This window comes from Calliopsis andreniformis, chromosome 4 (assembly GCF_051401765.1).
Source record: "Calliopsis andreniformis isolate RMS-2024a chromosome 4, iyCalAndr_principal, whole genome shotgun sequence".
Classification (NCBI taxonomy): Eukaryota; Metazoa; Arthropoda; class Insecta; order Hymenoptera; family Andrenidae; genus Calliopsis; species Calliopsis andreniformis.
The window spans coordinates 5,744,172-5,758,931 of record NC_135065.1 but is presented as its reverse complement, the minus strand read 5'-3'; the positions used below and the strand labels follow the sequence as shown (position 1 = coordinate 5,758,931).

At 40.2% G+C, this 14,760-nt stretch overlaps 2 protein-coding genes across 3 annotated transcripts in view; both read right to left on the bottom strand.

Moving 5' to 3' along the window:
* Positions 1 to 14,760, bottom strand: part of LOC143178137 (ras-related protein Rab-37) — a 119,936-nt gene that overhangs the window by 83,994 nt on the left and 21,182 nt on the right. For both annotated transcript variants that reach the window (XM_076376633.1, XM_076376632.1), the window contains exon 3: positions 10,497 to 10,757. In XM_076376633.1, the coding sequence (XP_076232748.1) occupies positions 10,497 to 10,757 (261 nt within the window). The remainder of the gene's footprint in view (positions 1 to 10,496; positions 10,758 to 14,760) is intronic.
* On the bottom strand, positions 7,944 to 8,509 carry LOC143178219 (uncharacterized). The gene is made up of 2 exons (XM_076376751.1): positions 8,159 to 8,509; positions 7,944 to 8,075 (listed from the first exon to the last, which is right to left on the bottom strand). Exons 1-2 carry the CDS (start codon positions 8,399 to 8,401, stop codon positions 7,944 to 7,946), a joined length of 375 nt encoding a protein of 124 aa, XP_076232866.1. The 5' UTR covers positions 8,402 to 8,509.

Below are 14,760 nucleotides of genomic sequence, written 5' to 3'. Positions count from 1 at the left end.
TCTAGCTTGCACCGATGCATGTAAAGGGAGCTAATTCAGGTGCATACAAAAGGAGCTCAGACGCAGATGGGCGACGCAAGAGCTGTTGGAAAGTCAACGCATCGACGTTATAGAAGTCGAGAGTCGTAAAATTTACGGCGATGGTACGAAACGGTGCAGCGGGGACGCGTACACGACGTTCGACGTGACAATGCCGGACGTGCACTTATACGGGCTGCATTATAATTTGCATTGTGCGGCACCACGGCGGCGGCCGTGCACGCGCGCGCTCGAGAACGCACGAGATATCGCGTTACACGCGCCTCTACGAGACGATACAGGCTTGCCTACCTATGCATCGAATTCGGAACATGTGCAACCAGAGGAGGGAAACACGTACGGCGGGGTGGTTGCGTCGCGACTTCAGTGACTCTCAATACTTTTTTGGTTGCGGTGGAAAAACAATGTACAATAGAGCGTGGATCATGCGAACTGGATTTTTCTCGATGTTTAAGTCTTGTTTAGGTGAGACGAGTTACTGGAATTCAAGCAGCTTTAATGTGAGGGATTTGAAGCAACTTGAGCAATGTGAATTTGTTATTTTATTGGACTTGGGATATCGTTTCTAGATTCTATTTTGTCTAGGCATGTGCAGAACAGTCAGGTTATTGGAATTCAAGCAGTTTGAATGTAAGTGACTTGAAGCAACTTAAGCAATGTGAATTTGTTATTTTACTTGACTTGGAACATCGTTTCAAGATTCTATTTTGTCAGGTTATTGGAATTCAAGCAGCTTGAATGTAAGTGTCTTGAAGCAACTTGAGAAATGTGAATTTGTTATTTTACTGGACTTGGAACATCGTTTCAAGATTCTATTTTTTCTAGGCATGTGCAGAACAGTCAGGTTATTGGAATTCAAGCAGCTTGAATGTAAGTGACTTGAAGCAACTTGAGCAATGTGAATTTGTTATTTTACTTGACTTGGAACATCGTTTCAAGATTCTATTTTGTCTAGGCATGTTCAGAACAGTCAGGTTATTGGAATTTAAGCAGCTTGAATGTAAGTGTCTTGAAGGAGCTTGAGCAATGTGAATTTGTTATTTTACTTGACTTGAGACATCGTTTCAAGATTCTATTTTGTCAGGTTATTGAAATTCAAGCAGCTTGAATGTAAGTGACTTGAAGCAACTTGAGCAATGTGAATTTGTTATTTTACTTGACTTGGGACATCGCTTCAAGTTTCTATTTTGTCTAGGCACATTTAGATCAGTCAAGTTAGTTGAATTCAAGTGGCTTGAATACAAGTAATTTGGGACAGTTTGACCAGGGTAAATGTGTTTGATTACTTGACTTCAAATATCTTTTCAAACTTTTAGTAAAGTTTACGTCCTTTTAACTTTTCCTTGCCTTAAAGTACACATTAATTGATGTACACCATGATTTATAGTGTACTATACAAGACAAACTTCAAGTAAATCAGCAACCATGTGAACGTCGAGGAAGCTGTCAAAAGTGCATGTCTCGTTTGGAAAATACACAACCAAATAACCAGTATGCACCCCCTCTTCTGACACAATTTTAATTAATATTACATAACATCTTGAATTCAAGTTACATTTGAATTCAAACCACTTGAATCCAAGTAACGTGACTCATGTCAACACAACACAAACGTGACATCAAGTTACCTAAACCCAAGTGGCTTGAATTGAAGCACCTTTCCACTGCCTAATTTAATTTTTGGCTGTAGACTCTATAGTGCAACTCTCTAGTTCAGATCTTCAACAAATTAATAAAATATGTACATATCCAATAGAGGAAATTTGTATTATCCAAATTCAAATGAAATATCTTGAACACTTGTTGAGCAAATAAGGGAATCACCGAGATCTCTCGATGCAGTTTGTATTTCTAATGTGTCTGCTCGTCTTCGAAGAAGACAGCTCCGAGTCCTCCACTTCTGTCGCCTCAGCGCATTTGCATGTGCAACGACGCTTAGACGCGCGTGCAATACGGCTCTCCATGCCTCGCGACGTCCAATGGCGCGGCAAGGTCGTGTGCATTCGTATGCTAATCGCCCTGGGACGAGAGAACCAGATGAGAGCGAGAAAGAGGGAAGAACGCATGGAACGATACCGACGGACCACCGACCGATAAACGCGAGCGAGGATAACGAGATTCTGCAAAAATGGTCGCGCTAGCTAAATATAGACTGTTAATTGGTTCTAATTACGAACGATCGCATGTGGAAGACGGGAACTTTGCCTTTCAGTGAGACACTTTCAAATTTGAATCTAGCAGTATGAATTGAATGGTTAAAGTGATGTCACACCTGAAGTACTCAAACAGGTACTTTTTCCTTAAATGTAGATATAAAGAAAAAAGGATACCAGAATTTTTTAGCATTTTTAAGATAGTCTAAATTAGAAGATGATTCTCAGAGAAACTTTACTTCAGCAACTTCATTGTTCTAAATTCATTTAATTTGTATACAGGGTAATCAGTTTAACTAAAAACCCTCTAATAAGGGTTTACAAAATTACCCTCTAATGGAGCATTTAGTACAAATACTGTTAACATTGTAAGTGCTAGAGGGTTTCCAGTTAAACTGATCACCCAGTAGAAGACTAGTTGAGCTCGAATTACCATTAGAGATTGTTACTCATTAACAAAACTCGAGAGATCTTCAAGGAAAGGCAAAGGTATTACGACAGTGATCTATTTTTCGCTGTCGTATTAAAAATCTAGGGATAAGAAGTGGCTAGGGACAGACCCGGGCAGATCGAACGTCCCCAGAATATATTACTCAAAAACTCAATTACGAGCCACCAATAAGATATGCCCGTTGGCTCTCTTTTTGCCCTGCGCGATAGTCGAGCGAAATTATTAATCGACCGTCGCGTTTCTTCGGCGATCACCAGGGCAAACTAACTTCGAGTTCGAACCGTTCAGAATTGCAGATTCTCCGCTGCTCTTTATGTATTATGGATCCGAAGGACCGCTTGATTCGTGAATGACATTTAATTAATCCACTATCGGGGCAAAAATCGTTAAGCCAGGTCGCGAACTACGATGTTCGCGCGAGGAATACACGATTTTTTTCTGCTTCTGAAGAACCTTTTTGTTCTGTCTAAGAATTGACATAACCACAAAATGTGGACTCTGTTCACAGTTTTAGGACGAGGTGCGAAATTTGAGGGTACTTCTGAAGGGCTAAAAGAGAAATTAGGTGATTTACGCTAAATTTCTCTTTAATATGTAAAATTTTGTAAAATTTGTGAAAATTTTGAGGAAATTAAAGGGAGTAGTATTTTTAAGATATAATTCCATTTAGTCTCCATAGCTGTTACGTGTGTTGAATTGGACTTACACCTTCATCTATAAACAACAGCGATAGAAGTTCTTAGCTTTCCAAACACATGTTCCACGATAGTCAGAAACGTATCTTTGAAAGCACAAGGGAAAGCCATACTCGACCAGCGCGAACGAGTGTCTGGCACGGAATTTTTCTTGGAAAAACAGCTACGCCTTATGACGGATAGACGACGTACAGGTTCTCCTTCACCTCCTCCTCTTTATCGTGAAACGCAGCCGAGCGTTTATCAATTTACAATTCCCAGTTCGGGGAGCCGTCGCGTGGAATATCAATCGGTCGCGTACGCGAAAAACGCGGCTTGAATCCTCCATTCGGCCGAGAGCAAGTCGGGTTGCGCGGATTCACGATAAAAGGAGAGCCCAGGCTCCTCTCGATCGAGCCAGGTGAAATGCTGTTGCAAAAAGGAGCGCCGAGGGGGCCAGGGACGTTTGACATTTTTAGGACCATTATTGCCGTTCGCGTTCGAATGCTTCTTGCTCGTTGGATGCATTCATAAATGCATGCAATCTTTTGTGGAGTGAATCCGCGAGGCGAGGCGAATGTATGCACTTTAAATTTTGAGATGTGAGAGAGTAGAGGCTCTTGATATAGGTGGTTACTTTTTCTTAAACGCAGGTGTTTGGGGATGCTGTTTTTGGGTTGTGGAGATTCAGAATTGAAGGGGGAAATGAGAGAGTGCCAAGTGGAAGAATTTTTAGAGTTTTGTGTCTAATTTTGGAGGTTTCGTTTTGGGCTGCAAGTTCTGATTGTTCGTAAACTGATTCAGACTGATAAGTTTCTATCAAGATAATATACTTAGTTTTTCTGAGATCTGTGAGACTTATTTTTGAGATCTATTCAGTCAGTAACTAGAATTTACTTCCTCAAAGATGAAGATTAGATTAAGTAGAAGATTAGCTCCAAGAAAACACGAATGTACTATTCAGACAGCACTGTACCTGATAGTTAGGGTCTTTAGCATTTCTGTCTACAAGAGTCTAAACTTGTGGACCTCAGAGTCAGTTGTTCAACAATCTTCTGAAGAGAATTCGCAATTGGTATGTCGTTGAATAAAACTACAGAGTCCACATTAAAACTACATTTACATTAAGCAACTTTTGGTCGGGCAGCTGAGTTGATCAACCTGAAGTTAATCAAAGTTGTCCGCGTAAACTCAATTTCAACTAAATCGAAAGGACAATTTTGATCGACATTAGGTTAATCAACTGACTTGTCCAACCAAAAGTTGCCCAATGTAAAAGTAGCTTAAGAGACATTCATACACAGTCATTCGAGCATCAAACATGAACCTTCTAATTTTTATCGACACTCATCCCAAGCCCAATTAATTTTTGCGAAAGTATTGTCTTCAGCTATCGATCAATTATTATTATTCCAAAGTGTAGGATACCTAGGTACGCATAATAATCGAATTTTCTCAGGGCATTTACTTGCGACTCTCTTCTCTCCTCTTACGAGAAGCCTTCGCTCGGTCGCGTTCTCGTCTTCCTCCATTACCACGAGGCCGCTAACTCAATTTGTATGCGACTGCGCGAGCCCGCCAAATGCACGGCCGCTTAAGGTCAGCGTGGTCTCTAGTCGAGTTCCAGGCTGGTGCACGCGGAAAAAATGCACTCGATCCGTGTATCCTTTCCCCTCCGCGCTCCCCCTTGCCGTAGGCAAGCGACGAAGCCCAGTAATGGAGAGTCGTTTTGTTATTCAAGCCAGTGTATTATAGAATCCATCAAGGATCATTTCAATCCCTGTCTGCGGTCCCATTCGTTCCATTGATTGTGAATTGCAATATTCGGATTTGCATGAGATTTTAATCATAGTAAAGATTTCTGTTAAGTAAACGGAATTGAAGGTAGATAAAAGAGACGGAGACGATGAACTTTCTTTATTATTTCTCTGAGTAAGAGAGAGAAAATACTTCCTTTATTACTTTTTTGAGTAAGAAAGAGAAAATAAGTTTGGCAGTTTTTCTGCTCCTGCTCTATCGATTTCTATTTTAAATAACCATCAAAGGGGAGAATTTACAAGCGCAAGATTTCTCGCGAGATCATCCCATTCTGTGTCAGCATGCGTCTCGTGCCTTAGAACAGCTTAATCATATCCCAATGGAAGCACAGTCCAGCTCACGCATTGTGCCACATCCAATTGTGCCCTTAATCCGCCCACGCAGCCCCTCGACTGCAGCAGGGAAATTCCAAGGCTCCATCCTGAGCACTGTAAGCCAACCCATCGATCCGATTCCAGCTCAGCACGAGTATCGAGAATTCTATATTCGATCGTAATACGATCGAGAGGGATGATCTATCTGAATTTGATACGCGAGGAGGTGCATCCGAGCTGCACAGAAGAGACTCGATGTCCGAGATGGTACCAGGAACGCTGAAATATCGATTTTTGTGTGTGAAAAGCAATGGTAACTGAAAAGTGATTGATAGAAGTCATTAATCTGTCGATGGAGTAGATTTCGTGGAGAATGCAAAGTATACTGACGGCGTGCATGTTGGGGAATTTTGAATCGAAGCAGGAATTGGATTTGCGGGAAAAGTGGCTGCATCGGAGAGTCGATGGTCCCATTTGAATCGAAATCAGATATCTGGGGTAGAGATAAGGATACGGAGGTACTTGGATGGAATTACAAACTGGAGATTTTTCGATGAAATAGAAGTTCCCGAAATGAGCTAAATTCTTTCAGAACGAGTGTTCTGGAATAAGGATAGAAGGAAACTTATAACAGTACAGACAATTTGATAAAAGAAGAGTGTTATGGTAAGATTCTGCTGCTTTAGGAACTGGATTTATTTAGTTGAAGATATAATATTGAATTGTTGGAAAAACCTTCTGGCATACTTAAAGAAGTTTAAAGAAAAGTTTGTCTTTATTGAATTAAACTTTGCTCGCTAACTTTCTATCATCTTTGAGTAGCTTTATTATTTCTCCCTTTGAACAAATCCATACTTCTTTTGGCAGAGAAAACCCTTCAAGTGATTTTCACAGGCCTCTAAATTTTGGATTTTCTTGCCATAAAGAAAATTTAAGTTGTCTTAATATAGTGGGTGAGTTTATGTATTAGGGTATCTTATTCAAATTTCATCAATTTTTGTCGTATTTACAAAACACGTAGTCTGATGTTATCTGTTTTAGGTTTTTTTCTTGAATTACAGCTTTCAGTTTCATTAATTACAAGTATCTAAAACAGAAATCTGGCTCATATATTGCTACAGAGTTGCTACAAATTCAAAAGATCACAAGAGCTCCAGCGATTTTGACCATCTCCTCTGTTCTCCACTCACAGTATCCTGTTAAAACTACTTCAAAAAATTCTTTCATTACTGAATTCTGAATCATTCAATGAAGCTCCACAATTTATTAAAAAATCCAAACTTCCCATAAAATCACCAAATACATATGATGTGCATTGTCCATCACGTATACTATGATGTACCAAGAGCGTATCAATGTTCAACTTCACTATACAGATTCTACCCTATTTCTGCTTCACCACTAAATAGAATCTTTAAAGAACTTCCTCGTTACACTTTCAGAGTCTATTCTATGGTCAACTCCCACGCGTGTCTCTATAAAATAGCAAGAGAACATTTTCCCAGTGTCACGGCAATTAACGAGGGCATCCTTAATTCCGAATCGAGGGAAGGCAAGCAGTGCTCCACCGATCAGCAGGGCGAAGTAAAACCGGTAGGGGGTCCAGGGCCCCGAGCCGGTTCTTGCCTCGCGTTTTCTTGGGCCCGAGTACTCACTCTCCTATAAGGGATAATTGAAGAGCTCGGTGCTGCAACCGGCTGCACTGTTGCAAATCTTTCGACAAGAGGGGAGTCGTGCGGAAGCGAGCGATCTAAAAGAAACCCAGCGTCGTTCGCTCCTCTACCCTTTCTTCGCTCCTCCTTTTCAGAGTTTTTCTGCTCGTCCCGCCATTTGCGCAATCGTCGTTTAAATCAACAGCTTTTTCTCCATACGGTTCGCCAGACTTCGAAGTCGAGGCAATTTCCTGCCAGCGAAGTCACTGTCCCAACTTGGGTACCATTGAAGCACGAGGGATACTTCATTTGGACAGCAAGGGTTCAGATTCTTCGCGCCTTTGACAATGAGAGATTTGGTGGCTGGTTAAATGTTCAAAATAGGTTAGAACAGAGGTGCGGTACTAGGATACTTATTCATATTTCTGTGCCTGCATATTAAAATCATTTATAAAAAAGATCTTTTATACATAAACTAACTACTGTTTTTATTATAGCTTATTTATTAAGACGTAAGGTTAGAAAAGGAGGTATTACATTTAGAGATGAAACACTTAGAAACTTTTTTTTAGAAATAATTTTGATCTAAAGGCACAGAGATGTGAATAAGTAACTTAGGTCTAGGTCTTTGGAACCCTAGAGGAAGGCTGTCCAAACAAGGGCTTGGTAGTCTTGTGAGGATTAAGAAAGTAAATGTAGCTAAATAAGATACAGCTCTGAACCAAGTAGCAGAGAACACATTTGTCGACTTGTACCCACAAGGGTATTATACAACACCCCACTTTAGTGGGTCTCACCTAAGTCACTATGTTCCCCAGAGACAATCCATATACCGATTCCTCTTAAGCTGACACGATCTCCACGTCGTTTCTGCGCATCGATTGGATACGCATCCTCTGGAAGATTTCAGGAGATATCCCGAGTATTCCTGGCATGCATCCATCCAGGGAAAATATTCGCCGCAAGAACGTCGTCTGATATTCATTACCGACTCATTTGCATGATGAATGGGACACACTGTTTCTCGGATACGTAGGACCAACAAGGTCACACATACCTTCGTGCCAAGGTCAGGCTGCCCTCCTCCCCGTGGCAAGCCAGCGGAATAATGATCGGGAATGTCGAGGTCCATGCTATACCCGTGTGGTACGGCCCCCAAGACGATTCCTACGTCCTTACTTCGCCTTCTTCCTTTTCTCACCGGGGCCTCAGCGTGGACCCCTCTTCCTTCTCCCGCTCTCGTCGATTCATCTCGTTTCTCTCCGTCGACCAGCGGGCCCCTTGCTCTCTCGTCCTTCATCCTCTTCTCCTTCTTGCCTCGCTCCCTCCACCGTCTTTTTCCTCTTTTCGCTCTTACGCTCTCTCATCTTCTTCGTTCCTCTTCTTTATTCGCCTCGCGCTCTCCGTCCTCCCTTTTCGCTTTTCTCTGGGACCCGTCGTGTTTCGCTCCTTCTGTCAGCGGCTCCTTTCTTTGGACCTCCGAGTGTCCCTTTTGGGATTGAATTTGTCTTCTGGCTTTCATGGGCTCGATGTTTGCAGGATTTGCGATGTGCTGAATTTCCTGGTTGCTTTGGCAGCTCTTTGTTGGCACTTGCTACTGTTCTCTTTGGGCTGCTTTCTTATACATGTTCCTTGGTAATCAAGTTATGAGGTGTAAGCTAAATATTCCGCTGAGGTTTTGCTGCATTCGAGGCTGCATAAAAATAGAGGATGCAATTTGAAAGTATTCCTATTTTTCAATTTTTTGATTTTCACATTTCCTAATACTGAGGTACTCGAATTTTTTTAATTTTTTAAGCTTGGAACTCTTTTATAAAGTAAGAGTCATGAGATAATTTTAATTGTGAATCTTGTGGAGGTTATTTGGCTCGATAAGTTCTGCCAATTTTGACTAATTGATAAATTCATCACTAAACCCTGAGCCTACATCAAAGTAACATTGTACTCTCAACTTCTTCCAAAGCTGTATCTGTAACAAAACTCTACAAACTCTGCAAACTCACCGCTGGTAACCAGCTACAACGCTATCGCAAGTAAACCCTGTACCCTCAAGTTATTTAGAGCAAACGAGTTTTCTTTATTCCACATTATCACTCACATCTACGGACTCACCCAGACCAGGCTAGCACAAGAGTTGATCTCAGAAACGTGCCACCCACTATAAACAGGCTAACGAGCCACGAGTCTGTGGCCAAGAAACACTCGATTTCCTTCTTTCGTAACAGCTTCCACAAAACCAAGCTTATTCAGATTTTTATACAGGAAACTAATTCATTTTCTTTGATTAACACATTCATCTATCTTCCCATCTTCTTCTTTCCATTTGATAGCCCCCATTTCGCTTTTCTATGAGAGAATCTCTGAAACCTCGCCTCTCATCTTTTCGTCCCCCATCCCCCTTTTGCTGGTTTTACTACCGGAAGCGACTGGCTGATTTGCCTTGGAACCGCGACGCGTCTGCCGTTTTATGATCGAAGCCAATCGGTTACTCGGCTCAGCCTCCTTCGAGGATCCCGTCTTAACGCGATATCTCGCGGTTGGATTGTTCTTGGAGGATCGTTAGTCAGGGTTCGTTCCGCGGCTGATTCTTGCACGCTTTCGCGTCGAACTGGTTTCACGTTTCGAACGAAACCCCGCATTTATCGCGGCTCGATCGACGGCCGCTCTCGATTCTCCTATCGATGGGAGATTCGATCTGGTCGTTTCGAACAGTGTTTCATTGCCGATTGAATTTCAATGTTTTTCGGGATTTTCTTACCTAGGCATGCTTCCACAGAATAGCTTGCTATCTCGGGTTAATTTCAATTTCAGTAATGGCGCGGGATTTTAAATTGCTTTCTAGCTAAGCTGTTTCATATGTATAGAAGTAGAAGATACATTAGGAACGAATTTTCAATTGATACTGAGGAATGTGGAATAAAACAAAACGAAACTTCAATTAATGGAAAGACCAAATTCCTAGATAAAGAATTCTCCTAGAATCCAATTTTCTAAGTTTCCTTACACTGTCATTAAACCATTATTTAAGTAGGACTCCCAGTCCAATTATACTGTTATTAATACATGAAATTAATCAAAATCCTTAATAACAGAGAGTATACATAATCGAGGTCCACTGAACTAGTCTACTTACTAATCGCCCTTAATCGATATTCTACTCTATAATCAAAATTCTATATTTAATATCAACCATTATCTCAGTCTATCATCTACCACCTACAGATCTAGATACCATCAAGTACAGAATCTCCATCTCGAAAAATTTGCAAACCATCGCCCATTTTCCCCAGAGCGAAGCGTCGCCACATATTGCAGTGGATGCATGTCTCCCTCGCCAGGATAGAGCCTGCACTTTTCCTGGAACGCGTGATTCGATTGGAAGAAAAGAGGCTTACCTTGTGCACAGCGGTAGTGTCTTCCACCTTGGTCCTTTTTAGGCCGCTCCTGACGTTGTCGTAGTCCCTCGAGGAGGAGCCATAATTTTCAGCGAACACTTCCGCCGGTGGTTTGTAATCCCTATATCCGGTCGGAGATGGTGTTGTGGTGTATGGTTGCTCTGTGGTCCCTGGCGTTAGACCAACGGCGGTAGCGTTGATGGAGCCATCGTCGTCGACCTCGAAAACGTCGTCACTCATGCTGTCCTCGCCTGTCATGATCTGTGGATGAAAAGTTCGTTGAGAGTTGGGGGTGTCTGAAATAGTTACATCTGGCTTAGTAGTCTAAAAGAAGTTGAAGAATAAATAGTATCATAAGTATAGAGTGCAGTAACGCTGATTAAGATAGTAGAGAAATTGCTTAATATCTTTAACTTCCCTCGTTGACTTTTGTAGGGATTGTAATTAAATTATAGCAGAGAAACATTCGCCGTGAAATTCCTCAATTAGCAGAGGAAATCTCATTATACTTTAATTATAATTCGCTCTCTCTGTAGCATAAGTATCGTAATATAATTCATTTATGTACTTCTGTACATTGTTCATGAATATTTTTCACACCAAATACTGAACATTAAATTAGTATAAATTCTGTGACCTGTACCACTGCAGTTAAGAGTCAGACTAATTTAAATTCATGTATTTTCACAGAGATAGAAGTTTACAATCGTTCCTAGACTTGCAAATTTTTTAATGCACCAACATTCTCTTTTCGACTGTGCTTGATTATACAAATTCACCTTTTTATAAACATGGCTTCCTCCTTTGAATATTATAACGTACCTATATTTTATTCTCAATATTTTATATATTTATACATAGTACATGCACGCATATATTCTTTGCTTTTTTATGAGCACACTCCAGAACCCAAGTACCCAAACTCACTGAACAAATTAATTATCAGTAAGAAAAGGAGTATAATAACGTCTCTAATAGGATAATATTTCCATCAAATGGGTCAGCTAACACTTTAATCATCACGATCGCCGTTTAGAAACCTGCTACCATAATTTCCCTCTAAATGGTCCATAAAAAATCACTTAGATATATCAGCGATCAAGCGATATCACCGACGCGCCTCTGGGAAACCTCATCAAGTACAACGATTGAGTCCCAGATCCGATGCAACGTTGAACTCGTTGCAATAAGCGTGCGTCGCCTCAAGCTGAACACGGAGCCGTAAAACGTCATCCTAGATGGGACATTGATTCTTATTCCACTATCAGGCTCCATAATCACTGCACCAATGTTACATAAAGTTTCAATCCAGCTCGTTGATCCAGCCGAGGATCATCGAGCGTTACATGAAACTTCAATTAGTCGATGCAAATGAAATTGGATCGTCGTAAATAAAATGAAACTGGAAGATAGTCTTAATGAAGATACCGAAGAATATTTAGGACATTGATTCAAATGTTCAGTCAGTTGTGGAAATATGGAGTGCTCTTGGCGTTCGGAGTCAGTCTTCCGGAGTTTATACTCGTAGAATAGTAAGTTTAGTGTGGAATTAGCGTTTAAAGTTCGTCTAGTATTTACTGAGTGGTTTGGTTGCTTTCTCTTCCGTAGAGCAGTAACGTCACGCATTAAGACGCTCTTATGAGAAGAGTTACCTGAGTTTACCCCCTTGGCTTGAAATGACAATTCTGAATCGTTATTAGATGTAACATCATGGTTAAATCGATCGTGGCGAGTTCGTTTATTTTCGACAATTGGGTAGCGAAAATAAATTGTTGACTTTGGTCTAACACTTCGAAATTAAATTGTAACTCAAGGGGTTGATGCTCACTTTTTAATATGAATGGAAGAACCTCACGTTGAATCGTACGATATTTTGAGCTAGGCCTCGAAAACCCACTATGTAAATCATTTCTACATCTGTAAAAATGCTGTCTACTATTAGAGTCTAAAATGGGATAATATATCTTTGATGATTTGTAAAACCCAAGAAGCTAACTATGCCAATATAATGGTTTATGAGGTACTAAAATCGCATTGTTAATTAAGGCTTCTTCTTACACATTAGCTTCGTGAAAGATTTGAGGAATCCAGAATTGGGATATTTACAGATTTGAAAATTTGTAAAGTTTAAGAATTTAAAAATAGCACAATTTGAATATTTAAACATTCGTGAATTTGAAGATTTGAACCTTTGAATCTTTAATAATTTGAGAAACTGAATATTTGAGATTTTGAAAATTTAGGAAAGTTAAAAATTGTAATATTTTTATATTTGATAATCTAAGAATTGTGCTTCCTGAGAATATGTACATGGAAGTGAATTTTCATCCCAAGCACGTCACAGCGAAGGGATTAAAATTTCCCTCAAGCCCAGAAGAACCATTTCCAGGACAATCGATTCTCGATCAGCGTAGGGACTCCTCGTACCGTAGATCCCAGCCAGTTAATATATTATTATAATCTCAAGGCCGATCGGAGGAAGGAGAAGCGTGGCGAAGAAATTCTCTGGACGCATATGCCCGTCCCCGATAATTCTCAGCAAAACGAGGGCCTTGGCTGTCGCATTATCAAAGCCACCAAGAGAAAACCAGTTCGCAGACGCACGCTCCACTCTCGTTCAGCCGCAAACGCTGAAATAACTGTCCTCCGATCGGCCAGACATCTCCATCGGTGCTGCTGTAACGCCACGCGGCCTTGCAGCACTTAAAGCCAATTAGTAAGGCCTTTCCGATGGTCTGGGGCTCGCCCTCGACGTGACTCTAATTCCCTGAGAAACGATGAATGCTCGTCGATCGCATGCAACAACTATGACAGCCTCGAATCGCGATCTGAGGCCTGGGTGAAGGAAGTCTGGTAGCTGGGGGTTTTCAGCTGGATCTAAACTGCGTGAAAGGAGAGAATTGAGTGGATTAGGCTCGCTGAATGGTCGAGTCTTTATAGTATATACTATGAAGATGTTAAGGGAGTTTTTGAAAAGACACTTCTGAACATTTCTGTTATTTTTGGTTCTATAGTTTTATAGTTGAGTTTTTAGTAATTGGAAGCTGAAGTCAGTTATCATTCATTGACTTTTAGATACTGATTGCTTATTTAATTTAATTATGTGATGTGTTTATAAAATTTTAGTTTTTACTGTTTAATCTTCGGTATTTAAGGAATGTATTCTATTAGCCTGAATCACAATAACTTACATCAATTTTGTTAATTTTGTATTTGCGAAAGAAAATATTTCAGAAAAAATTATGTTTTCTTCAATAGAATATATCGAGTAAAGGCACTTAATTTTTGAGAAAATTATGCTTAATAAAATTTCAAGATATTTTTCATTTCCTTCAGTAAAGCATCACATTGTTCTAGATATAATTTAGCAACTGATATCAAAAGAAATTAAAGAACTAAATTGAAAAACGTATTTTACTTAAGAAATATATTGAATATCAAGAATCGATGTTGAATATATTCGCCTGATTCATATTTTCAATAGCTGCTACACCTAAACATGTCATTTATTCAAAAAATAATATTGATTTGAAGAATCTACAGATATTTGAACCATATGTAGTCACGTGACTGCTACCACGCATGCGCAGTCGCGCTTCTAGCAGTATCCTTGCGCATCGAGCAGGCGTTAGAACCTCGTCTTATTTTCATTTATTTTTCAATAGAAGAAACGCTTAATTACTTGTCGTGCTCACCAGTTCTATTTTACATAACCTCTCTACTTCACTTTTTTATATTTTCGTGTAAAAACTGCAGTTAGAAAATATCAGTGAAACGTTTTATGAAAGACGTAGATTGTACATTAATATTCAGGTTAATTGTGACACGTTAACCTCTTCAAACCTGATTTTTCAGAAGCAAAAGAAAAGGAAAGGTGTGTATAAATGATTGTAATCATAGTTTTAATATTTTAAGTCAGATATTGAAGTAGTAAAACAGTGTACATTGAAATGTGCGCCAGGTTTGAATGGGTTAACAATGGACAAGGAACGCCGAAACAGATAGCACAAGCGGAACGGTCCATGGACCGACTGCGGAACATGGAACAGGGAACTGGTAACCACGCTTTGAAATCCATGTCGCTCTTTTATTTTCCACGTTAAAATAGTTCATTTTTCAAGTCTTCTGCTAAAATTCTATCTCAAACGATTCTTCGTAAGCCAAAGTTATCGGGAGAGTGTTATCTTAAAAAGTCTTTCAGTGTACGTTGTAATTTTTTGAAATTCTCTAACGCCTGTCGATGCATCATCAAAGTTCCAACCAA